Source organism: Pteropus medius, unplaced genomic scaffold (assembly GCF_902729225.1).
Source record: "Pteropus medius unplaced genomic scaffold, Ma_sr-lr_union100, whole genome shotgun sequence".
In the NCBI taxonomy this organism is placed as follows: Eukaryota; Metazoa; Chordata; class Mammalia; order Chiroptera; family Pteropodidae; genus Pteropus; species Pteropus medius.
In genome coordinates this window covers 3,764,876-3,790,512 of record NW_024353909.1, presented here as the reverse complement: position 1 = coordinate 3,790,512, position 25,637 = coordinate 3,764,876, and the positions used below count along the sequence as shown (strand labels likewise).

The following is a 25,637-nucleotide window of genomic DNA, read 5'->3' as shown; positions in this document are numbered from 1 at the left end:
AGAGACATAAGCACTCACTATCGCTGGGAGGCAGAGGACAGATTGCTCAACAAATAACTGCTCCGTGAACTCCACATCATTCTCAAATTCTGGGAAATGTTCCATCTCAATTTCAACCTGTATCAATAACAGAGAGAAGCAAACTTATCAGAAGGAGGAAAAAGAGGCCAACTCCCTATACCAGAAATTAAGGTAGGGACTGCTTTAAGAAATATCTTGAAAGTCTACAACTAATGACTAATTTGGTAAGTAAGTTCTAGCACTTATGAGCTCATGGGATTTTTTGTAGGAAAGAGAATATATTTATATTAATATTTTAGTTTATTGAAGGTTTCCTTCCTGGACGCTGATAAATGAAAGCTGGAAATAGAATGCCAGTGTTTCTCAAAAAAGGCACTGTTAGCATTGTGGGCCAGGCAATTCTTGATTGCATGGAACGATCCCATCCATTGCATGATATTTAGCATGCCTGGCCCACAAAACTCCGACAGCATCCCCCAGTCATTCTGAAAACAAACAAAATTCCCCGGACATTCCCAAACCCCCTTAGGGAACCAGAATCATTCCCAGGTGAGAACTGCCATGGTGTAGAAAGCCTCTTTCCCTGTGTGTACATATAAAAAGGGTCTCTGTATTAAGTAATTAATTCCCAATTTGTTTTTGTTTTGTTTAACAATGAGCTTAGATCATGTCAGAGGAACAACTCAGAACAAAATAATTCCTAAAATGATGCTCAGGAGTCTAGCTCTTTGTGAGCCCTGCAGGCTGGCTTCCCCGACCCCCAACTCCCGCCCCGCCTCCCATTACCAGAAGCACCTGCCACACACAGTCTTACCATAAGGTACATGGCCCCAGAAGGGCGGACCGGCCGGAGTCCAGGGATGGCAGACAATGCCTCATAGCACAGATCAGCACTGGACTACAAGAGGAGGCAGAGAGATATCAAGGATTAAAAGTTAAGTAAGAGGGGAAAAAACAAGTTATTAAAAGGAGAACCCACAAAAGGTAAGAAACCTAAGTTTGCCCTACTGGCAGAAGGAGTCAACAAGAAAAAAACCCTGCCACATGAAGCTTTTGGCCAGGAGCAGAGTGAATTGCCAGAAGTTAGAGAAATGTATGGGCAGATAGTTGCACTGATGCTACTTCCTGATTTGAGAAGCGCTATCATGGAACATTGCTCCAGGAATGAGGACCTATTATTATTAATTCCCCTGGTGGCATTCTCTGACTTCCAAAGCAGAAGGCCACAGGCTGCCCTTACCTTGAGGACGCTTAAAGTGTTGCGGTAGAACTCTTGAGGGGTGCGACGCAGAATGCTCTTCAGAGCTCCCTGGACAACGGTGCAGGGTCCCATGATCCGCTGACTCAGCTTCACCAGCCCGTTTGGGATCTAAAAGCCCCCAGCAAACACATTACTTAGCCTTTCTTAAGCATCCTGGATTTGGGAACTCATGTTATGGCCATTCTTTCTATCAGTTTATAAATCTCTGGGGAAGTGATGGTGCCTTCTGGCATTCTTAGATCAGACCACCTGGGTTTGCAGCCTAGCTTTGTTACACACCTGTTGTGTGACTCTGGGAAAATTATACAACTTTCTCTGTGCCGCATTTTTCTTGATCGTAAAATGGAGATAATACTAATACAGGCCTCACAGAGTTGTTAGGAGGATTAAATTAAAATAGTGTACATAAAGCATTGGCACATTGTACACCTGCAAGCAATATTAGGTATATTACTGCTATCATTTCCCTTTTTGTGGCCCTAAAATTCGAGGCAGATGGAGCTTCTTCACAGAGCTGGGTAAAGGAAACCTGAGTTTAGAGAGGATGTAGTACTACCTTTATCTAGCATCTTTCTAGGCACCCAGAACTACAGGGCCAAGAAGAAGGAGGAAAAAAAAAACCAAACTCCTAACCACTGTGTATGTGAAGTAAATATATATCCTGAATTTGACATACCATGGTGCTCTTACCTCATTGCCAAAAATGTCTCCTCGGTCATGGATGAGGATCCAGCCCAACCTCCAGCCAGGAACCAGCCAGCGCTTGGCCAGCCCTCCACAGGACAGGATGGGGACGTTGTGGCTGAGAGTAGCTATAGGCTCAAATTTGGTATCTGAAAACACCTGAGGAGAAGAGGAGCTTATTGTAGTTGTCTTCTTGCTTACCGTCCTCCAAGTCCCATGGCCCCTGCCCTTTTCCTTATACCACTAGGTACAGGGCCTCAGATTTAAGGGCTCATTCCTACACTGAAGCATGACTGGGATCCCAAGAGGCTTCAAAGGAGACTATCCAGAGGCTTTTGACCTGGTGTTGAGTCTGGATTAAAGGAAACCTAAAATGAAGAAACTGATCCTAGCCCTGGTAATGTGTACAACCCCTTGCAGCCAGCACTGGAGAATGAATGACTATAAATTTAAAAATAAAATATGGGTCCGCAATCACTTATCTGAAATTCTTGGGTCCAAATATATTACAGAATGAAGAATTATTTGGATTTTAGAAAGGTGCTATAGCATGTGCACCATATGTCGTGTAACACCCCAAAGCTCTCTGGACGGCAGTCGTAATCAAGCATGCCAATGTCTCATACAGGTCCATACGTGGGAAAAATAAAAGTCTACAAATATCTTTATATCAGGCCAAGTCAGGTATTGCCACCAAATGAATTCCAAAAATCTTCATATTGTCATAGCTTTTGGATTTCAGACAGCTGGCTGAGTAGTTGTAGATCTATATATATGTTTGTGAAGAGTGCAGGGGTATTTATTTGCTGCACCGAAATAATTAGGAGTTGCTTCTAATTATTTAGATGCCATCTCTAAAGGTCCCATGAAATAATCTGAAATGGACATTATCATATCCTGCCCAAGACTCACCATGTCTCCATAGATCTCATCGGCTAAGATGGGGACACACTGCCTTGCAGCCACTGAAAATAAGAGAAACATGCTGAAATCACTTTTGCCATTGCACATAATATTTACCTGAGCTTACTGTACTTTGCATTTCATGTTTTTGTGTTTTGTCTTCTTTAAGAACTACATATTTGTCTACGGCCATACTACCCTGAACGAGCCCAATCCCATCTGATCTCGGAAGCTAAGCAGGGTCGGGCCTGGTTAGTACTTGGATAGGAGACCACCTAGGAAGACCAAGTGCTATAGGCATAAAAAGTAAAAAAATTAAAAAATGAAAATAAGGGATTGTAAGCTGACAAGGTCCTTGCAATCTGTGAAGTTAAGTCAAGGGTTGCCTCACATAAAAATAAAATAAATAAAAAATAAATAAATAAATGAATAAAATAAAATAAAATAAAATAATAAAATAAAATGAAATAATAAAATAAAATAAATAAAATAAAATAAAATATAAAATAAAATAATAAAATAAAATAAATAAAATAAAATAAAATATAAAATAAAATAATAAAATAAATAAAATAAAATAATAAAATAAAATAAATAAAAATAAAATATAAAATAAAATAAAATAATAAAATAAATAAAATAAAATAAAATAATAAAATAAAATAAATAAAATAAAATAAAATCCTATATATTCTTACTATACTCTTCTAGGGTACAAGGCTTAAATTTGCCACTTAAGTAACTAGGTCTTTTAAACCTTCTCTTCTACATGATGACAGTGGTAAAGAGGCAAATATTATCTCTTTTTCTTCTTCTTTTAGGCAAGTACTATCATTCTAGTGGCACACTATTCACTAGAGACCCCAGTGGAGCTCCCCCACCTCCATCGTAGGTTTGGAACTTAGTGATGACTCTTTTCCTATTTCAGGAAATGGCTAAAGGATTCCATCCCCATCTCCATCCCTATCAAGTGAAGTCCACAGGACTTACCAGCCAGAATATCCTGGAGGTGACTTTTACTGAACACTGACCCACAGGGGTTTGATGGATTGTTGACAATGAGACAAGCTGTCTTTTCGTCAATCAGTGATTCCAATTGTTTCAGGTCAACTTCCCAAGATTTCTCTGGCTGGGGAGGAAGAAAAGGGAAGATTAAGATGATTCTGAAAAATTTAGGAGGAATACTCACCTAATGGTGTAACACAAATAAATATATTTGTGGCCTCGACCATCTACTTCTAGATCTTTCTCTGCTAAGATAATGCTAATATATTTTTATGAAGTAGTAATTCAGCATTTGTGTCTAAAATTAAAAAGTCATTTACCAATAAATTGTAGAGTTTGATCTCAATTCCCATAGATTCAGCCAAAGTCCTGTAGGGAGAGAAACCGGGTCTCGGGGCTAGGATGTTTTGCCCTGGGTTGGCCAACACAGCTAAACAAAGTTCAATAGCCTGACTGCAGCCACTTGTCAGAATAACATCCTGTGACGAAAAAAAAACAAAAGGTTTGTTTTGATAGGGGTTCCAACAGCAACAGGAGAAAAGAGACTGTCAGATACTGAGTGGGGAGCAAAAGAGACTCACTCTTACGAATTCTATGTATTGTAGGGACTGTACTAAGCCAAAAATGAAAGAAATTCATATGTTTATGTATGTCCATATCTAAAGGTTGTTGAAGATGTTAGCCACTTAAAAGAAATAAACAAACCACTTAAAAAAGGTTGGGTCAGCTGTGACTCAGCCAACTTCCATGAGAGATCGTTATGACCTTGGTTTTTTTTTTTTTGCTTGGTTATTTATTTACTCTTGACCAGATATTTGAAGTATGACTCTTCTCTGAAATACAGATGAAGGGCACCCCTTATGTTAAGAAATGTCAACCTCACGCAGTAGAAAATAGAGGTGAGGGCATTTAAACTTGGCATTGCCATCAATTCAATATGCCACAGTACCTCAATCTGCCCATCTGAGTGACCTTAAGGTGAATGAGGGAAGCTACAAAGTTTTAAAAGATCCTATTTGTAAAATAAAAAATTTTAATTATTTGGTGTTTATGAATTATTGTTTCCAATGATGGAAGAGAATCAAATACAGGGTGACCTCTGAGTTCTCTGAGCCGCCTTAAGACAGACAAAATATAAGCCATAAGCTACATTATTATCACACTGTAATGACATTAAATATAATCACTAATCAGTGGCCTCACTATATAAGAAGTCTGCGAATTGCTAAAGGGAAATTATCTTCAGCTTTTGTTCCCCTTGAAACACTTATTCCCTGTGGGAGAGAAATAAGGAAAAGGGTACAGTTTGCCCAACTCAGTATTGCTTCAAAGCCAGTACCTTGCCTAAGGCTCACCTTAGCTTCCAGAGGTGCCTCGGGACGGTGGTAATAAGAAGCAATCTCTTCCCGACTGGATAGGTAACCTAAAAGAAGCAGCAGAAGGAAGAAGCTGGACGTTTTCATCCCACAACTGACCACTCTGCTATAGAGTCGGCAGGGCTTCAGGCTTCCTTTTGTCCCTGCTAGAGCACATACTATTCAGTTTAGCTCTCAGCTACTGTAAATAAAGGAGATTAACTTCATATTTGATAATTTTATAATAAACACAAGTGTATAAATAACAACAAGAAAGAGCTCCCCAAACTATAAAAAGCAGTGCACCATCTTGGTTACTATGATTAGGTGTTTATTTTCCATAAAACATGGAATTTAGATTATTCTCAAATCTCTTCCAGGGACTATATTTTTTGAAAAGTTGTAATCAATGAGTTCAATCCATTGGGTCTATTTTTCATATTATATATCTATTAGTGTTTTTGTATAAATTTTTCCTTTTAAATCATATTCTCATCCAATATTTCCAAATATCGGTTTACAAACTTGAAGTACAGATAGTTTCAAGCAAACAATCAAGTTTGGCAAAACTGCTCTTGAAAGATTGTCTTTAGTTAGCGAAGCCAGAGGCAGTATTTTAATGTTTGTTAACTTAATAGGTAGAGATGGGTCTCTTGAAATTATATAATATAAATCAGTACTTCCTTAATTACTAATGATGAAGAGCATTTTCTGAGATATACCGTATATTATTATCTTTTTGCTTCAGCATGAGTGTTCATATCCTTTGAATATTTAAGAGATTTGGTTTTGGTTTCTCAGGTTGAATCAATTTTCTAATACTTTGGTTATAAAAGCCATTATAAACTTTTTTTTTTATAACCTAACTTTTGGTCTTATTTTTTTTCAATTTTTGTTTATGCAACTTTATAAAATGTAAAGAATCAACCTAAAAACCGTGTCCCTGATACCTTTTTGAAGTGTTTTTGAAATTCTACTTGAGCATTAAAAAATGAATTTTTATTCTGCATTAAGAATATGTTTCTGTGTACACATATGGACAGGAGAAAAACGTGCAACACTGAAACAAAATCAAGGAATCATTTATTTTACCCAAATGTCCAGGGTAGAAATGTTTAAAAGATGCAAAGAGTTAAACTTAAATAAGAATAAGTTCTTTCTGCCAGAAACAACCTTCTATTCTTCAATAGAACAGCCTATTCTTTGTTGTTCTTGTTGTTTTTACTTCTTTAATCTGAAACTATTACAATTTCATTGGGAGTGTCATCAGGACCATAATTAAAATAAGCCTTGAATATACAGAGAAGGAAAAATAAAGCCAAGGAGCTATTTACATTGGAAACCTGCCTACAATAAGTAAATTAATTTAGGACCTGGCAGGCTCAGTAAACAAGCAGCTGCAGCCAGATTGAAGGCCTTTGCTTGATAATTACCTAGTAACAACAGGATAGGAGCGTTATTTGAGAAATAAGTATGTGATGAGATCCTAGAGGGGAAATGTCAGTATGCCAAAGAAATTCAGGAAAGAAGTTGGACCTCAAAGCTTGTATTTAAGCATCCTAAGACCCCTTTCCCCAAATCCCAATGGCGCATTTTATCTTGGCCTCTCCTTAGGAACTATGCATCAGGAAAACAAGAAGAACTGCTAGAAATTTATTCCTCTTGGATTAAAGAACTGCTAGAAATTTATTCCTCTTGGATTAAAGATTAAAGCCACCAGATAGAATCTCGGGAAGAGCTTACCAATACTGGGGGCGTAGCCATTATACTTCCCCGAGTCCAGGGCATCTTTCAATGCTTTGATAATTTCTGGGTCTGTAGGCAGGTTTCCACACAGAGTAGGGTCCCCTTTTCATGGGAGAAATTAAAAAAAAAAAAAAAGCCACCAAGAAGTTATTCTTCCACATCCAGTGCTCAGATTGACCCTCCAATCCCATCTTCTCCAACCAGCCCATGAGGGCGGAGATGAGGGGAACAATGACCACCGCCAGCCCAACGTCCTCAGCTCACCAATGGACAGGGGAATCGTGGTTTTGTCTGGGTTGGGCTCCATCTTCATGCTGTCCACTATGGCCCGGATGGGATTGTAAGTTCTGTTGGCCATGTCCGAGGGCCTCACAGACCATCTGGGCTTTCTGCCTTTCACTTTTTCAGACACGGAGCTTCTTCCATTAATGTTTATGTGCACATCCAGAACGGAGGGGAGGTCACCTTTGCTGTCCATCACTAGTGAAGTCTGTGGAGGAACGAAAGAGGTCCCCCTGACACTAAGAACTTAGCACCATCCCGGGTGATTATATTTGGACCTTAACATCAGGATGATTTCATTGGACATCTCTTTCCAAACTTGTTTTTTTGTTTTTGCTGCTTTCTCATGTGAAGTAGCTTTGTTATGAATTGAGGGGGGAGCATTAAGACTTTTTTTTTTGAGATGGAAAATAAAGCAAGAACCCATTCTCAAATGTTAGTAGAGAGCACTCTGTTGAATAATTTACTATGAGATTTGCTTTGTACAACCCTAAAACCACATAAAAGTTTAATCATGCTCTCAGCGAAACCAAGGGGAAATGGCATTAAAACAATTAAACATTCAAAGCATATGTGTTTTCTCTTTCCCATGCAGTGTCTGTCTACAAAAGAATCTCATTAACATTTCGACAGACTGAATCTTGCCTTCTGCAAACAAGAGCCAGGAAGAATCATTTCACATTCTCAGAAATTTAATGTTAATACTATCATTGATTAAAAAAAAAAAAAAAAGCCGTATCCCATAAGCATCTTTCTGCCCTGTGGAAAAAGAAGTCAACACACCACAATGGAAAAGGCACACACCCCAATCGCCACCACCAGATTAGCCGAGGCTTGAGATTTTACCTTCCAAGTAAAGGAGAAGCAGCCTCCAAGTAGCCAAACCAGAAAACTGTCTTAGTTCTTTGACAAGTGAGAGTGAACTCAGATGCAATTCCTGACTCCTGAAATAGTCTCCAAAAATGGGCGTTGGACCTGAAACATTTGTGCTATTGGTTAGGATGAGAACCGGGCAGCCAACCCTCTTCTTTCCTCTTTTCCTCACTTTTTTACTGCTTCTCACTCAATCCTACCCCCACCCCCACTGGCCAAATTAGGATTTTGTCCTCACTGCAAACACCTAGAATTCTCTCTGTTAACTCTATCTGAGTACTTTGTGAGATGTTGGAGAGGACTGTCAAAGGGGTAGTTATAACAGTTGGTAATTTTTATTGATTTTTGTTGTCACAAAACAACCTATTAAAATTTTAACAGTACAAAAATGTACAAAGTAAAAAGTGGAAGTGCTTCCTTGCACTTCGCTCTCTGTACACTCCATTCTCACTCTCAGGCGTAAACAGTGGTAATAATTTGGCCTTTGCTATCCATTTACCAAGACAGAGAGATGATAGGTAGGTAGGTAGGTAGATAGATTGATGATATAGGTAGGTAGGTAGGTAGGTAGGTAGGTAGGTAGATAGATAGATAGATAGATAGATAGACAGACAGACAGACAGACAGACAGACAGCAATACATAGATACATAAATATATAAATAAACAGAGAAGATAGATACATAGATACATTCACTGGTATATAGATATAGATTTTCAAAACGCAGATGGGATCATACTCTACGACTTGTTCCATGACATGTTTATTTACTACCTACATCTTGGACCCTGTCGATCTATAAAATTCTACTCCAGTCAGAACAAACTGGGCAGTTGAAGTAAATTAAGGCCCACTCAATAAATATCTTAAAAGTACAGGGTCTTCTAGGCAACCGATATCTCTGCAATTTTATCCTTATACTGTGAATTTTCCTTCACTTGCCTGCTATGGAATTATTGGAAGAATAAGCTGTCAGGCGAGATCTAAACAAAACGACGTCACCAAGCAAGCATAGCAGAGATCTCGGCGTTCCAGTGAGCCTATGAAAAATGCTGCCCACTCAAGAGTTAAGAGAAACCTTGGTGACCCTGTGGCTCAGTTTCTATCTGTTTCTTTATTGGGAGAGGAAGAGTTGTTACATAAATTCTTTCTTCTCTACCTACTTTCTGGTGACTCAAGTCTCCAGTGGGGTTGAATAATCTTTTGTTTTGCTGGACCTCCCATCTCTCAGTGCTTAGAAGAACTTATTTAATGCATTCTCTTCCCTACTCCAGGGAAGTAAGCATTTACCACCTTATCTTACCAGTGGAGCAGCAGAAGCATCAGGCAAGGGCAGGAAGCCAGTCAGGGCAAAGAAAATTTAAAAGGGAATTTAAATTCTGAAGCTAAAGCCTTGTTTCAAAAGGTGAATACACAGCCCTATCTCTACAACATGTAGAGACACAAAAGGAAAGGCTTGCATCAGCTCTGTTATTTGGCACCCCAGAGCAGAAGTCAAATAGCTTATTTGATTTAGTGAATGTAGTTAAACGGTATATAGATAGCAGTGAACTTCAGAAGCTGGGCAGGGCCGCCCTTTAAGCATCTGCCAAGAGAGATGACTATCCTTTTCAAAATATTCTTATTCTACCACCCTTCATTTAAAATATAATATATGAGTACTTGAGAAAATCAGAAAAAAAGTAAAAGCATTTAGAACCCCACCACCACACTTGATATGTCTTATTTTTTCCCCATAAAGTTGGGATTTTGTCCTACACACATAATTTTTAAAGTGAGATAAAATTTACATTAACAAAAAATTCATCATTTTCCAAACGGAAGATTCAGTGGATTCTGGTACACTCACAATGTTGTGCAACCATAACCATCATCTAACTCCAAAATATTTTCATCAAGTAGTCGCTTCCCTCTTCCCTCCTCCCAGCCCCCGGCAACCACAAACCTACTGTCTCTATGGATTTACTTGTTCCTGGCATTTCATATAAATGGATTCATACAATATATGGCCTTTTGTATCTGACTTCTGTCACTTAGCAATGTTTTTAAGGTTCATGCATGTTGTTCTTATATCAGTACTTCATTCCTTTTTTATGGCTGATTAATATTCCATTGTATGGATATACCGCATTTGTTTATTCATTCATCAGCTGGTGAACACTTAGTTGTGTACACTTTTTAGCTATTACAAATGATGCTGCTATTAACCTTTGTATACAAGTTTTTGTGTGAACATATGTTTCGATTTGCTTGGACAGTTTTCACTTTGTACATTTTATTTTAAAATTGTATCATGAATAGTTTCCCATGTTACAAGAAACATTCCATCATAAAGAAGTATTGTACATAAATGTTGGTTCACATATTTTATTATTTCCTTAAGATAAATTTTTCTATACATTGATTTATTGCATTGAAGAGAATAAACATTTTTTACTGTTAGTTTTATTAGTAATTAAAAGATGATATAGCCTCATATGATAAATTCAGATATAGATGTTGATAAACTATACCCTGAACACCTTCTTTTCTCACAATCCCATCCACAGAGATAACCACTTTACCCATTTCTTGTGTATCTTTACAAGTGTTTTCTATGTCTAAACAATGCTTATGTAGCTGGTCTTGGAGTTTTTAAGAAATGTCTGTACATTTGTTCTATAGCTGCACTTTCTCTTATTATAGGCATAGTCATAAGTGACTATTGAGTAATTGAAATGTGGTTTGTCTGAATTGAGATGTATTGTTGGTGTGAAATACATATATAAAAGTAATGTAAAATGCTTCATCAATCATTTTATATTGATTATTTGCTTAGTATTCTGGGTATATTGGGTGAAATAAAATATATTATTAAAATTACCTATTTCTTTTCACATTTAAAATATCTCTACTAGAAATTTTAAAATTACTCTGTTTGCATTTTGTTTCCATTAAACAATGTTGTTCTATAGCTTACTTTTTAAAAATCTTAATAATACATTGTGTGGACATTCTTTCCATTTTCATACATTGAGATCAACTTTATTCCTTTTAATGACTATGTAGTGTTTGTTTAACCATCCTACCGTTTTGGACATGGGAGGCTTCCGTTTTTTTTTCTGTTACAAATAAATCATATTGAACACAATTGTTATTTATGACCGGGAATTTTGGTAAGTATCTTATCATTTGTGGGCTAGTTTCCTAGAAGTAGAACCACATTTCAAATACTGATAGACCTGCCACATTAATCAACGAATAGGCTATAAGGAAGAAGAAATATACAAATACATCTGATTTTGACAACTTCTTGGGAGTTCATACTATCTGTCAGGACAACATACTCAGCTCAAAGGATAACACAGAGAATCAGCTGGGTGTTACAGCAGGAGTTGTCCAGATGGACAGAATCTCAAAGGTTAAAACCCTTCTTGATACTGGCCTCAGCGAGAGTTAAGTCAAGCAAAAATGGAATGTTCTTGTAGAAGCTATTGTGACTGATTTTGCCACTCAAGGTTTAGACTTGGTTTAGACTTCAAGGATCCGAGCTACATATGAGACTCAGGTTCAACTCTTCTACCCGCAAAACCACACAGACTAAAGCCTTGGTGTCCTGTCCCCACCTGGATGTTAAAACAGGAGGCATAGATTGTTCAAATAATCCAGAGCAGCGAAAGTGTCAGCCCACCTTTGTCCGGCTTTCTTACTGTTTGGCCCCTGGGGCAGTTCCTTTTTATCTTTGGACCTCAGGCATTTTGCTATATTTTATCCAACATTTCTAAATATTTTTGTAACTGAAGATTTGCTAGGCCATACTGATTTCAATATTGCCAGAAATGGATGTCTTTCTCCTTGTTAATTTGAAATGTCACCTTTACCTCATACTAAATTCCTGAATTTTCCTGAACATTTTACGGAATAGTCTATTCTAGAATGAACAGTTTTACGTTTCTTGATATGCATTGCCACCGTGCTTTCAGAAAGGTCGATTACCTTCCTATTGTTTGCAAACCTTGGAAATGATTTTCTAAAAAAATCTTTGCCAAATTGATTGGCAGGAAAAAAAAATGGTATTAAAGTGTTTCTGCTCTTTTTATTTTTGTGAGGGTGGTTGTTTCTCATATATCTATTAGGCTCTTCGTGGTTTGTGAATTACCTGTTCATGTCCCTCATCTGTCTTTCAGGGGGACTTGTCTTTTTTGGTGAGACCTGAGCCCAGGAAGTGACCGCAAGGCGAGGACAAAACAGCCTCTCTGAGATCACTTGCCCAGCCTCCTCTGTCTCAACCCGGCTGGCTCAGACTCAGGTTTACAGGTCAAAGAATGGTCAGCAGCATGGGACTGTGGAGGGTGGGCTGCAAATGCAGCAGCTGATGCAGAAAATTTAGGACCCAGGAGTGTGAAGGGAGCAGGGGCTGCTATATCCACCCTCATTCAGTAGCCAACTGAACCTAAATCAGAAGGAAAAACAGACAAAGCAAACAGTTTTGGTCATACCCCTCTTTTGTAGCTTGTGTTTTCTCTCAATAGGAAGCTGGGAGCGGGGCGGGGTGGGGAACAAATAAAAGGACCCCACTCTACTTAGGAAGACTCACTGCTATCCTGTTAACTCCAATTGGCAGTCAGGGCCCTGTAAACTGTAGAAATACAAAAAGCTACACCAACTAACCACAGTAAGATTTTCACTTAAAAATCAAAGAACACCTTTCATTGATTTTCTTTCTTAAACATAAAAATATTGTTTGCCATAGAAAAGTATTTTTTTATTCTGATAAAAAACACATAACATTAAATTTACCATTTTAATCCTTTTTAAGTGTACAGTTTAGTCGTGTTAAGTACATTTACATTGCTGTGCAACAGATATCTAGAACTTTCATCTTGCAAATGAAACTCTATGGCTGTTAAAACACTAATTGTCTCTCTCCACTCTCCCCAGATCTTGGCAACAGCCTTTTTACTTTCAACCTTTCTACTTTCTGAAAGAAAATTATTTTCTGAATAGTCCCACCACCCAGAGATAACCACTGTTAACCGTTTTCCCAACAATTAACATTTCGTATATTTTTTCTAAGGGTACATTCATAGGCTTTACATATTAGAATTTTCTATTCTACGAGTCTCATTTCACATGACATTATGAACATTTTCCTATGACTACATTTTCATAAACTTGCATTTTAATGATTGCCTAAAATCATAGGTTCTTCATTTTTACACACCTGTTTCTTACTCGCTTCTTTCTCTACCCATGCAAAGTGGCATAACGGCTCACACTCACTGGGCTACTGTCCCATCCCAAGCACTGTTGGACACACTCTGCCTGAATCACCTTATAATCCTCTCACATCCATCCTAGCAGTAGGGACTATTTCATGCCCACTTTACAGATGAAAACAAGTCACACAGGTCGTGAGTAGTGAGTTGGAGCCCCAATCTCGCCATCTAGCCCCAGACCCTACTACTACACAAGCCTGCCTCTCTTTAGAGGACAAAGTGAATGAAAAGTAGGGTCCTTTTTTCAATAAATGGAAAAAAAAAAAAGGAAACATGACAAGAATACAATGAATTAACTATGTGGATTAAGCATGCACTGTTCACTTGCCTTTTACTGCTCTTTTCCTCATTAGTTATTTTGTATCTTCTCATCCTGAACCATTATCAATGATCACTCATCGATTATCAATGATTGCTCATCAGTTGGGTACAGATGTTTTAATTCCCCTAGTGAACTGTAAACTCCCTGAAGAAGTACAAGGGGAGTGGGGAGCATCCCTTATACTGTGTCCTCTGGCACGGCGCTTTATATGAGCCATGTTCAATATTTGCTTTCCAGTTGGACAGTGGACAGTACAGAGGGAAAGAAATGGTAGAAGGAGTGGTAGATGAGGGGAGACCAAAGCCTTTGCGTAGTTAGAGAAGGTGGGGTAAGGGAACTTAGGAGGGATTAGGAGGCTAGATTGGACTTTGGTCACTCATAATACCACCTAATTAAGATGTATTACATAGAGAGAGCTTTGTGGTTTGTTCCCACATTCATTATTTCATGTAATGTTTACAAAAATAAACAAACGATCTCCCCACAAAACCACAAACCTGTGAGCTAGATAGAGACAAGGCTATCAAAACGAAGAGGCAAAGTTGACTGAGCTTTTAAAATTTTAACTAAACCTTTTATTTTAGAATAGTTTCAGATTTACAGAAAAGTTGCAAAAATAGTAGAGATAGTTTCCATATACCTGAACCCAGATCGTCTTGTTATTCCATAACATCTATGTTACATGGCACATTTTTAGTCACGACTAAGAAATAAGCGTTGCTCCATTAATATGAACTAAATTCTACATTTTATTTGGATTTCACTAGTTTTTTCTACTAATCTTTCTTTTGTTCCAGGAGCCTATCCAGACACACCCTACACTTAGTGGTCATGTCTTCTGAACCTAATCTGATCTGAGATAGGTTCCTCTGATCTATGAGTTTTTCAGACTTCCCTTATTTTTCATGACCTTGGCAGTTCTGATGTAGAACATTCCTCGATTTCTGTTCATCTATTGTTTTTCTCACGGTTTAAAGGGAAGACCTGTTGGGCTATGTAAGGGTCATTCATTTCACATCGGAGCTCTAAAGGTTAAAAAGGTTAAAAAGAAAAACTTTCATCTACTTGTTGATTGAAATGTCTGCTGGCCACTTCTCTCATGGAGTCTGGCCAATAACACCATATTGTTTGTTTTGTGCTTTACATAACCATTGAAAATATGCCCCATTAACGCAGTCATTCTTCCCTAGTCAGAATTTGGTGTTTTTCAGTCCCATGCCAGTTCTTAGTATTCATCAAGAGTGTCATTTGTACGTACAGAGGGAGTCACTGAACAAATAAGCCTAGATTCTTGGGAAATAATTCTGTGTTCTTGCCAGTCTGATGTTTAGAGTAATCTAGAGTCTAAACCATGCTCCAATCCCTTAGTTTATCTCTAGACCACAATTTCTCATTATTTCTGTAATAACATATGTTCTTCTCATAACTTCTTCCCTTTGCCCCGTCAGGCCTCAGTGTGGACAGCTTCCATTGGTATCTCACATCCCCACTCACACCATTTGTGGCAGAATTTAGTCCCCCAAAACAGCTAAAACAATACTCCCATTCCACTCACTCTTCAATAATGTGGCTTTGCCATTCCTCCATTGACAAGTGGAGTCTATTTCTCCACCCTCTTGAATCTGGGCATAGCCTATGACTAATAGAAGTTGGAGGAAACGCACTGTGCCAATTCTGGGCACATATAGTCCTCAACTGGTCTACTAGCCTCTGCTTCTTGCTCTTGGGAACCTGAGCCTCCACGTAAGAAATGCAGCTTACTGTTGGAGAGAGAATATACACAGGGAGGGAAGCACTGAGGTGCCAGGCAGGTAAGTGAGAAAGCCGTCTTGGATGTTCAGTCCATCTGAGCCTTCGGATTTCACCAGACCAAGATAACTACAAATACATGAGAAATCTGAAGCAAGATCCACCCAGCTATTTCCAGTCAACTCTCAGAACCACGAGAGATCCAAAATAAATTATTTGGTGCTGGAACACCTTTGCATATGGTTCCTTTATTAAACGCTCTTCAAATTGTCTAGTTTGTGTGTATCATCTATTCCTTCTGGGATCCCACAGACCACACCCAAAGTGTCTGGCAATAAAAATCCCACTCTAACTTCTCTAACTTGGATCACAGAATCCTTTGCATGATGGGTATTGGAATACTCCCAGAAAACCATCAGCTTGAAGTCATCCTGCATACACGGGTCTCTATCTACCCTATTTTAAACACAGGACTGAGTCACCTGTTTCAGGACTTTGCACAAGTCGCTTTCAAGAACAGAGGTGGCACAACAGGTCCTTCTGCTGCCCAGTAAATTATTCATACTCTCAAGAAAGCATCCATTATTTTTCTTTTCCAAGCCGAATAGTTTTGTTGTTGTTGTTTGTTTGTTTGCTTTTTGTAGCTTTCTCAAAGGCCCTGTAACTGGTCAACCCTGACATTTTATTCCTTGTCCTTCTTGGAAAGATGTCATGGGTAATGGTGCCCAAAATGGAGCTCATAATCTCTTGTAAAGGTCTAACTAGTTCGTTAAATAAGAGAAGGAGCTATAGATATAGATACAATGTATACAAAAAAGAGAAAGAGAAGGAGAGATTCTCTTCCCATAGAGTCTGGTCTCTGAGCAGCCAACTAAAAGGATAGTTTAAATAATAACATGAATTACACAACCTTTCTCTCTCTCTTGCTGACCTTTTTGGGCCTCTGAGTTTAGGAGAACCATCCGATAGCTTTTAACTCAGGCCTACATTTCCCTCTGCAGTGAGAGCTCTGAGACACAAGACAGGACTTTCCATGAAGAGCACCTCCTGGTAGCACAGCACAAACTTAAGCATTCCTGCCCTGTGTCTAAGTGGGTAATCCAGGGCCTTCCTTACAGACCAGGCAAATCCTGCGCCCGGCTTCTGTGCTGCGCAAAGTCCTGGGTAGGTCTCCATGGGTCTATAGTTCGAAAAAATTCTTTTGGCCAAGAAGCATCAAAAAAGTTAACCTTTTTTCACCAAAAAACGGTTAAAGGGTTTACTGCTGCCACCCCCCAATGAGGTCTCAAGGCCACCCTTTCAATATTCTGCCTGGAAACAAGGGCCGGAGGTGATGTAATTCAGCAACTTTTGTCCAGAGTCACTGCTGGCATCTATGGAAGGAAGAGGACCATCAATTACCCAGGTCTCACAAGATCCTGGGCAAACAATGACAAAATGCAACGGGATCTCTAGTATTTGAGAATGGGCCACGGGGTACATGTCTCTCTCAGTGGGAGGACTAGGGGAGAAAGAATGAAAAAGAACAAGACAAGATAATAGGATTCAGGTTTGAATCAAGTCAAACCTGGAGAGATGAAGCATTGTGCCTACTTGTCACTTAAAGCTCTTCCATACCAAGAGTTCTGCAACCAAGTTTCATTAATAAACTCATTGAACAAGTATTTATGAGCCAGGCTCTGTTTCAAGTGCTGGACATACAGCCATGAAGGAAACAAACCAAGCCTCTACCCTAATGGAACTGACATTCCTATGGGGGAAGAAAAGCAATGAACAAAGAAATATATGATAGGAGGCATCAATGCTATAAAAAAAAAAATGAAGCAGAGTATAGGATTAGAAGGGGTGGCATTTTGTGTATGATCATCGGAACGACCCCCACAGATAGATGGTGACATTTACTGGGAGATGGGAGTAAAGGGAGAGAATGAGTCCTCTGGAGGTCTGGAAGAACAAGCATTCCAGCCAGAGGAAACCACAAGGTCAAAAGCCTTGTGGTGGAACTGTACTTGGCGTGTTCGGGGCACAGCCACCAGGCGAGCGGGCTGGAGTGAGCGAAGCAGAAGGTGGCCGGAGACAGAGTAAGAGAAAAAGTGCTCTAGTCTTGCTACCAAGAGGACTAAATAGGACAACTGATTTGCACAGGAAAATTCATTTCATAGCCCCAGACTGGGTCTCTAGTCCCAAGCTGCCATCTATGGATGTCTTCGGACATGAAGGAGTGTTAGAGTGTGTCTGCATCAGACAGGCCCCCTCCAAACTAAAATAACACCAATGAAAGGTATGTGCCACCGGCGGTAGGTCAGCAGGGTCATTCACTCTGTAGTCGTTGGGCACAGACCAGAGGGACAAACAAGAGATGCAGGTAAAAAGTAAAGGGCTGTCCTTCCAGTTGAGTCTGTACAGAACTGGGGCTCTGATGGGGAGGCCCCTGCAGCCACTCCCAGGAAGGGAGCCTGCCCCTCAGGGGTTTTACACACACCCTGCCCCCAAATCAAGCTGTTCCCTTGGCTCTCATTTGGGAGTCCTGCAGAGAGAAAGTCTGAGAAAACAACGATTTCAGTGGTTAAGGCTATAGGACCCTGACAGGTTTTAGAAGAGGAATTGAAAGCTATTAACTTATTAATTTGTTTAAAAATATCTCATTCTTGTTCTAGAAATTATTTCTAGAACAGTTGACTGCTGCATTATGAGACCTGTCTTAAGCAAGTGTAACAGAGGTGAAGCTGGCAGTCATCACAGCATGGAAGGACATCATCTGGGCCGACTGGATTGAAACCCGCCTGAGTGCTGGGGCTGGGCTTCTCCCCCCAAGCCCCACTCCTTCCTTCTCCCCTCTCCCTGCCCCATGTACTGGGCCCGCCTTCCGTATCCAAAAGTCTTTTTCCTTTCTCTCATAAAGAAAAGAGGATCAAAAGCTCTGGCTTTCACAGCTATTATCTCTAAAATGGACTTCAAGAATCCTGTTTGGAAGTCAGGAGCCGAGCACAGATTCTTTCTCTGCTGTAACCGTCCTAGTCTTCCCTGTGAAATGGCACCTCTGAGTGAACGGCAGAGGAAGGTCACAGATGAAGGGAAAAGGAAAACAGCGCAATGCCCCTTCAAGATATCTTACGATCCATTAAACCAAATGTGTTTATTACTGTGGTCCCTTCTTGAGAGTATCACAAAGATAACAGCTTTCTCTGATGTTCTCCTCTAAGATGAGTCCTCTGGATTGAAAAACAATTTTCTTACAAAGTTGCAGATATATTTACTCTACAACCCTAAGAAAAGACATCCCGCTCCTAAGAAAATAAATAAAAACTTATGTTCATTTAAAAACCTGTACGTGAATGTTCATAGTGGCTTTATTCATAATTGTCAAAAACAAAAACCAACCGAAATGTCCTTCAGTTTGCGAGTGAATAAACAAATTGTGCTACATTCATATAATGGAATACTACTCAGCAATAAAAAAGAATGAACTACTAATGTACATATCGACGTGAATGAATCTCAAATGCATTAGGCTAAATGAAAGAAGCCAGACTCAAAAGGCTGCACATAGAATAATTTCATCTACAGGATATTCTAGAAAAGGCAGAATTACAGGGTAAGAAAACAGATCAATGGTTTTCCAGGGGCTGGGGGTGGGAGAAGGGAAAGCTACATGTGGGAATTTTGGAGGATGAAGAAACTGGTTCATATCTTGATTGTGGTGCAGGTTATATGACAGTACGCATTTGACAAAGACTGTAGAACTGTACACCACAAAGAGTGCATTTTACTGTTTGTAAATCATATCTTAATTTTTAAAAAGGAAGAATGTGCTAAGAAGGGTGCCACTAAATCCCAGTCCCATCTCTCATCCTCCCAAGTAATTTTGCAGAAATAGGTGGGATTAAATCACCCGGAGAGAGGTTCGTTGCTCCTTTCAGAAGGTGGAGGTGTCCTTTGTGAACAAAACATTTCCAATATCAGGAGGACACCAGCTTGGAATGGTTTTGCCATTAAGAGTCCCCTGCTTGGGGTACATTTGCAAGCAGCACGGAAGAGAACTGAATTAGAGAGCCCAAAATACTCATCACTGTTGCACTATAACTAGCAAACCTCAGCTGGGTCACTTGCCCTTGGAGCTTGTTCTCCCTGTTTCACAGCCAGAGAGATCTTCACACTCTTCCTCCAGACCTTTCGATGGCTTCTCATTGTGCTTGGAAGAAAATCTAAACTTCTCACAAGGCCCCACATGACCTGGCCTCCACCAACCGCTTGCACATCATGTCCTGCGCTACTCCTCCCACTCTCTGAGCTCGGCCACACCAGACTTTTGGGTCCTCAAACAAGCCAGGCACAGCCCCACTTGAAGACCATTGCTGCAGCGAGATTTAGATCACAGTTCTATCATTTTCTAACTGTGTAAATTAAGCAAATGACTTAATCCTGTGCCTCAGTTTCCTCATTGGTAACAATGGGAATAATTATAGTACCATCTTCATAGGGCTGTGGGGAGGTTTGGCAAATTAACACATATAAAGCATTTAAAACGACGCTGGGCACGTTGTAAATGTTTGATAAATGTCAGCTGTTATTATTTCTGGTTCAGGAAGCTCTTGGTTGTTTGTACTCTTTGTGATTCAGAGCTATTTGCATATGTGAGTGTGCCTACTGGGTAAAATACCTTACAAAGAAACTGTGTCCAATCTGTTGATGGCCTGAGGGGCGGCAGGTTGGGGAACTAGGAGAATGGGGTGAAGGGTTAAAGAAGTACAAGTTAGTAGTTGACAGATGGTCATGTGGGTGGGGAGCACGGCATAGGGAATGCAGTTAGCATTTATGTAACGGTTAGGTAGAGAGCCAGAGGAGAAATAGAGCAATTAAGGGGATCATTTTATAAACTATATGAAGGTCTAACCAATGTGCTATATACTTGAAACTAACCATAAAATAAAATAATAAAATAAAATAAAATAAAATAAAATAAAAAAAGGAAATTGTGTCCCAACAAGTCAGTTATTTCTTGATAAACAGAGTGGCTTCAAGTATGCTAACAACATTTTTTTGTTAAACTTTTTATTTGGGGATAATATTAGATATTCAGAAAAGTTAAAAATATGGTATAAAGATTTTTCTTCATCCAGCTTCTGCTAATGTTAATATCTTATGTACTGTAGTGTAATTATTGAAACTAAGAAATTAACATGGTTCAATACTTACTATACTACAAATTTCATCGCTTTTCCCACTAATGTCCTATTTTGGTTCCAGGTTCCCATCCAGAAAACCACATTGCACTTAGCACTAATAATGTTTTTAAATTATGATTTTATTTTAAAATTGTGGTCTCTGACTTTTAAAATGTGTAAATGTAAAAAGACACAGGACTATATCACATTTAAGTTGCTAACCTTCCCTACCTTCCCCTCTGCCTTTTTTTCCATATCACATATCACTCTTACATTACATCAAATCTAAGATGCCATTGATTGAAACACATATCACTTTATGTACAAAAAAAAAAGTCAGCAGTTATAAGATGCATCCCAATTTCTGAGATAGTGACGCATGAAAAAATGTGTCTTAAAATCTATAAAATATAGTATTCATTTGTACATGTTCTGTTTTATTTTTTATTTGCCTCATTAGAATGTGGTGACAGAAGGAAATCTAACTATGGGCAGTGAACACACAGTGCAATATGTATATGCCTTACTGTTTAACCTAATATCTAAAACTTACTGGATTTCATTAATCAATGTCACCATAAAAAATAAAATAAAATAAAATAATAAAATAAAAAATAAAATAACTACAAGGTATGTGAATGCCAGCTGTTCTTGGGTCTCCCAAGAAGCTCTCTTTTCTCTTAAAAAATAAGTAATCGTTATATGTATATACACATACATACTAATAGCAGTATGTTCTCAAGAGATTTCATATATGATCAATCTATCAAGGTGACCAATAAATTTGCTTACAAAAGTTACTGATTTTTATAGCTCTATTGATTTCTCAACTACCACTAAGTTCCTGGTTAGATGTCGCTGACCCCTAACATGAAAATTATTAACTGTAATATTTATGTGTCCTATAAATATTTGGTCAATGTGTTCCTGGCTTATGCTTTTGCCAAAGAGTAAACTCTGGGAAAATGTATTATATCTGTTTCATTTCACATTTGTGAATTTCTGAGGGCAGGGGCCATATTCGTTTAACTTATTTTACACAGTGTGAGTTCCACGCATAAGGGCATATATAAAAAAATCCAATATAATCAAGAGGTGAATGTTATTTCCGAGAAGGGGTTAAAATGTAGGCACGTTTATGCATCTCAATTTTTAAAAACTCATAAAACAAATACGATTTACAAGTGCCATATAAATCAGACCAACATATACGTCCATATTAATCGATAAATTGGGCAAGCTCATACTTTGACTATTTAGCATGGAGTGACAATTCTCAACTGGGTCTGATTTAGGCAGAGTTAAAAGAAAGTTCCAGCATGGCAGTAGAGCACCTCTTCCAACTGGCCTCCTCTGCCTCTTCAAGTCACGTCTATTAGGACTTTTCCTCTCTTTTTTTTTAAAAAAAGGCTTTTTTTCATGCCCGTGCTTTCCATCCTATGCAAAATATGGGTGAGTTCAAGCGTAAAGTGATAAAAGAGAAAATTAAAATGATAGCTGACACTTACATAGAACTTATTATATGTCAGTCCCAATCCTAGGTGTTTTGCATATATTAACTTATTTAATTCTTACAAGTACCCTATGAGGTCAGTTCTATTATGCTCATTTTCAATGGAGGAAAACTTTTCATTTCACTGAAGGAAACTTAGCTCCACAAGGAATAAATATCTTGCTCAAGTTCAAAAATCTAGTGAATCTGGGATTCAAACCCAGGTAGTCCGGCTCCCAGGTCTACCTTAACCACTACCATATGACCAGAAAGAACCCCCTTGAGTATGTGCCAGTCATCTTTACTTTTATCATGAGTGGTTTTGACCTGGGTACTTAGTAAGTGGTACAATAACTCTCAAATTTCTTAAAAGTCATGGCAAAACCACAGATTGGAAAAAAAAGAAAAAAGAAAAAACAGCAACAAAAATTTCAAAGTATTTAAAACCTACTTTAAGTTATTGGATGTGTTGGTATATATGTGATGTGCATTGTGGTGACATGGGAGCTAAGAATGGAAGCTCCTGAAAGTCTGGGGACCTCTGATGATACTCAAGCTATTTCTTTAGCTTGAGCTTATTTATCCATTCACCTACTGAAGGACATCTTGATCGCTTTCAAGTTTGGCAATTATGAGTAAACATCCATGTGCAGGTTTTGGTGTGGACATAAGTTTTTAACTCCTCTGCGTAAATACCATGGATCACTATTGCTAGATCATGAGGTAAGAGTACATCTAGTTTTGTAAGAAACCACCAAACTGTCTTCCAAAGTGGTTATATCGTTTTGTATTCCCATCAGCAATGAATGAGAGTTCCAGCTGCTCCACATCCTCACCAGCATTTGGTGTTGTCAGTGTTCTAGATTTGGGGCATTCCAATAGGTAGTGGCATCTTACTGTTCAGTTTGAATTTTCCTGATGACATATGATATGAAAAATCTTTTCATATGCTTATTTACCATCTGTATATCTTCTTTGTTATCTGTTAAGGTCTTTGGCCCCTTTTAGGGTCATTTGTTTCCTAATTGCTGGGTTTTGAGAGTTCTTTATGTGTTTTGGATAACAACTTTATCATATATTTTTTGCAAATATTTTCTCCCAGTCTGTGGCTTGTTTTCTCTTTCTCTTGCTAGTGTCTTTCACAGAGCAGTTTTTAATTCTAATGAAGTCCAGCTATCAATTATTTCTTTCATGGATCATGCTTCTGGTATTGCATCTAAAAAGTCATCACCATAGATCTTCTAGATTTTCTCCTGTTATCTACTAGGAGTTTTATAGTTTTGCATTTTACATTTAGGTCTGATATCCATTTTGAGTTCATTTTTGTGAAGGGTGTAAGGTCTGTGTCTAGATTCATTTCGTGTGTGCGCATGTGTTTATGTGTGTGTGTGTGTCTATGCCCAATATTTCTAACACCATTTGTTGAAAAGACTATTTTTATTATAGTGCTTTTGCTCCATAGTCAAAGATCAGTTGACTGTATTTATGTGGGTCTGTTTCTGAACTCTCTGCTCTGTTCCATTTATCTATTTGTCTGTTCCTTCACCAGTACCACAATGTCTTGATTACCGTAGCTTTAAAAGAAGTCTTAAAGTTGGGTAGGGTCGTTCCTCCAACTTTGTGCTCCTTCAATATCGTGTTGGCAATTCTCAATCTTTTGCCTCTCCATATAAACTTTAGAATTGGTTTGTCCAATTCTAAATAACTTACTAGGATTTTGTTTGGGATGGCATTGAATCTACATATCAATCTGGGAAGAACTGAAAATTTGACAATATTAACTCTTCCTAACAATGAACATGGAATATCTCTCCATTTATGTAGTTTTCTTCATATAGATCTTGTACATATTTTGCTAAGTTTATGCCTAATTCATTTTTTGCCATACTAATGTAAATGGTATTATGTTTTTAATTTCAAATTCCACTTGTTTATTGCTGGTATATAGGAAAGCAGTTTTGTATACTGACCTTGTATATCACAACCTTGCCACACTTGCTTATTTGTTCCAGGAGTTTTCTGGTTGATTCTTTTGCACTTTCTATTAAATTATCATGTCATTTGTAAACAAAGACATTTTTATTTCTTCCTTCCCCATCTGTATACCTTTTACTTCCTTTCCTTCTACTTATTGCATTAGCTAGAATTTCCAGTATGATGTTGAAAAGTTGTGGTAAGAAGAGACGTCTTTGCATTATTCCTAACTTTAGAGGGAAAGCTTCAAATTTCTCACCATTATGTACAAAATAAGCTAGAGCGTTTTGTTTTTTTTCATGAATAGGTGCAGGAATTTCTCAAATGCTTTCCTGCACCTATTGATATGATGCATGTAGCTTTTTCTTCTTTAACCTGTTGATGTGATGAATTACATCAATTGATTTTCCAATGTTGAACCAGCCTTGCATACTTGGACTAAACGTCACTTGGTCATGGTGTATAATTCTTTTAATACATTGTTGGATCTTACTTGCTAATATTTTGTTGAGGATTTTTGCATCTATGTTCACGAGAGGCATTGGTCTGTAGTTTTCTTGTAACATCTTTGTCAGATTTGGGTATTTGAGTAATACTGGCCTCACAGAACGAGTTAGGAAGTATTCCCTCTGCTTCTGTCTTCTAAAAGAGATTGGAGAGAATTGGCATAATTTTCTCCTTAAATGTTTGGTAGAATTCACCAGTGAGCCCCCTAGGCTTGGTGCTTTCTTTTTTGGAAGGTTATTAAATGTTGAGTTGACTTCTTTAGTAAATATAGGCCTATTCGGCTTGTGTATCTCTTCTTGTGTGTTTTGGCAGATTGTGTCTTTTAAGGACTTGGTCCATTTCGCCTAGGTTGTCAAATTTGTGGGCAGAGAGTTGTTCGTAGCATTATTTTATGATTCTTTTAAGGTCCATGGAATCTGTAGTGATACTTCTCTTTAATTTCTGATACTACTAATATGTGTCTTCTCTCTTTTTTTCTTAATTATCTTAAGCTAAAGAGCAATCTGACTTACCTTTTCAAAGAACCGGCTTTTGGTTTTGTTGATTTTCTCTACTGATTTCTTGTTTTAAGTTGCATGGATTTCTGCTCTAGTTTTAAATTCTTTTCTTCTACTTACTTTAAATTTGTTCTTCTTTCTCTAGTTTCCTAAGGTGGAAGCTTAGTTAGTTGTTTTTAGGTCTTTCTTTTTATCTAACATATTCATTCACTGTATAAATTTCCTTCTTGGCACTGTTTTCACTGCATCCACAAATTTTGATAAGTTATGTTCTTATTTTAATTTAGTTCAAAATATTTCATAATTTCTCTTAAGATGTGTTCTCTAACTTATGTTATTTATAAGTGTTTTGTTTAATTTCCAAGTATTTTTAGATTTTCCAGTTACCTTTGTTATTAATATTTAGTTTAATTCCATTGTCATTTGAGAGTAGACGCTGTGTGATTTTTATTCTTTTATATTTGTGAGGTTGTATTTTATGACCTAAAAATGGTGAATGTTCCATGTGATCCTGAGTGGAGTATGTACTCTGCTGTCGTTAGA

General features: G+C 38.2%; 1 protein-coding gene and 1 pseudogene across 2 annotated transcripts in view; one reads left to right on the top strand and one right to left on the bottom strand.

Annotated features, from left to right (window-relative positions):
* The window catches only part of TAT (tyrosine aminotransferase), a 38,829-nt gene that overhangs the window by 1,991 nt on the left and 11,201 nt on the right, over nucleotides 1-25,637 (bottom strand). Inside the window, exons 2-12 of one of the 2 annotated variants that reach the window (XM_039851799.1) lie at nucleotides 8,104-8,232; nucleotides 7,240-7,465; nucleotides 6,973-7,077; nucleotides 5,230-5,297; nucleotides 4,195-4,353; nucleotides 3,860-3,998; nucleotides 2,879-2,931; nucleotides 1,973-2,125; nucleotides 1,262-1,390; nucleotides 836-919; nucleotides 19-117 (exon numbers count right to left, since the gene is read on the bottom strand). In XM_039851799.1, the coding sequence (XP_039707733.1) occupies nucleotides 19-117; nucleotides 836-919; nucleotides 1,262-1,390; nucleotides 1,973-2,125; nucleotides 2,879-2,931; nucleotides 3,860-3,998; nucleotides 4,195-4,353; nucleotides 5,230-5,297; nucleotides 6,973-7,077; nucleotides 7,240-7,453 (1,203 nt within the window). In that variant the 5' untranslated portion in view covers nucleotides 7,454-7,465; nucleotides 8,104-8,232. The remainder of the gene's footprint in view (nucleotides 1-18; nucleotides 118-835; nucleotides 920-1,261; nucleotides 1,391-1,972; nucleotides 2,126-2,878; nucleotides 2,932-3,859; nucleotides 3,999-4,194; nucleotides 4,354-5,229; nucleotides 5,298-6,972; nucleotides 7,078-7,239; nucleotides 7,466-8,103; nucleotides 8,233-25,637) is intronic. The other variant, XM_039851798.1, reaches the window with a different exon arrangement.
* Nucleotides 3,051-3,169, top strand: LOC120593996 (uncharacterized; annotated as a pseudogene).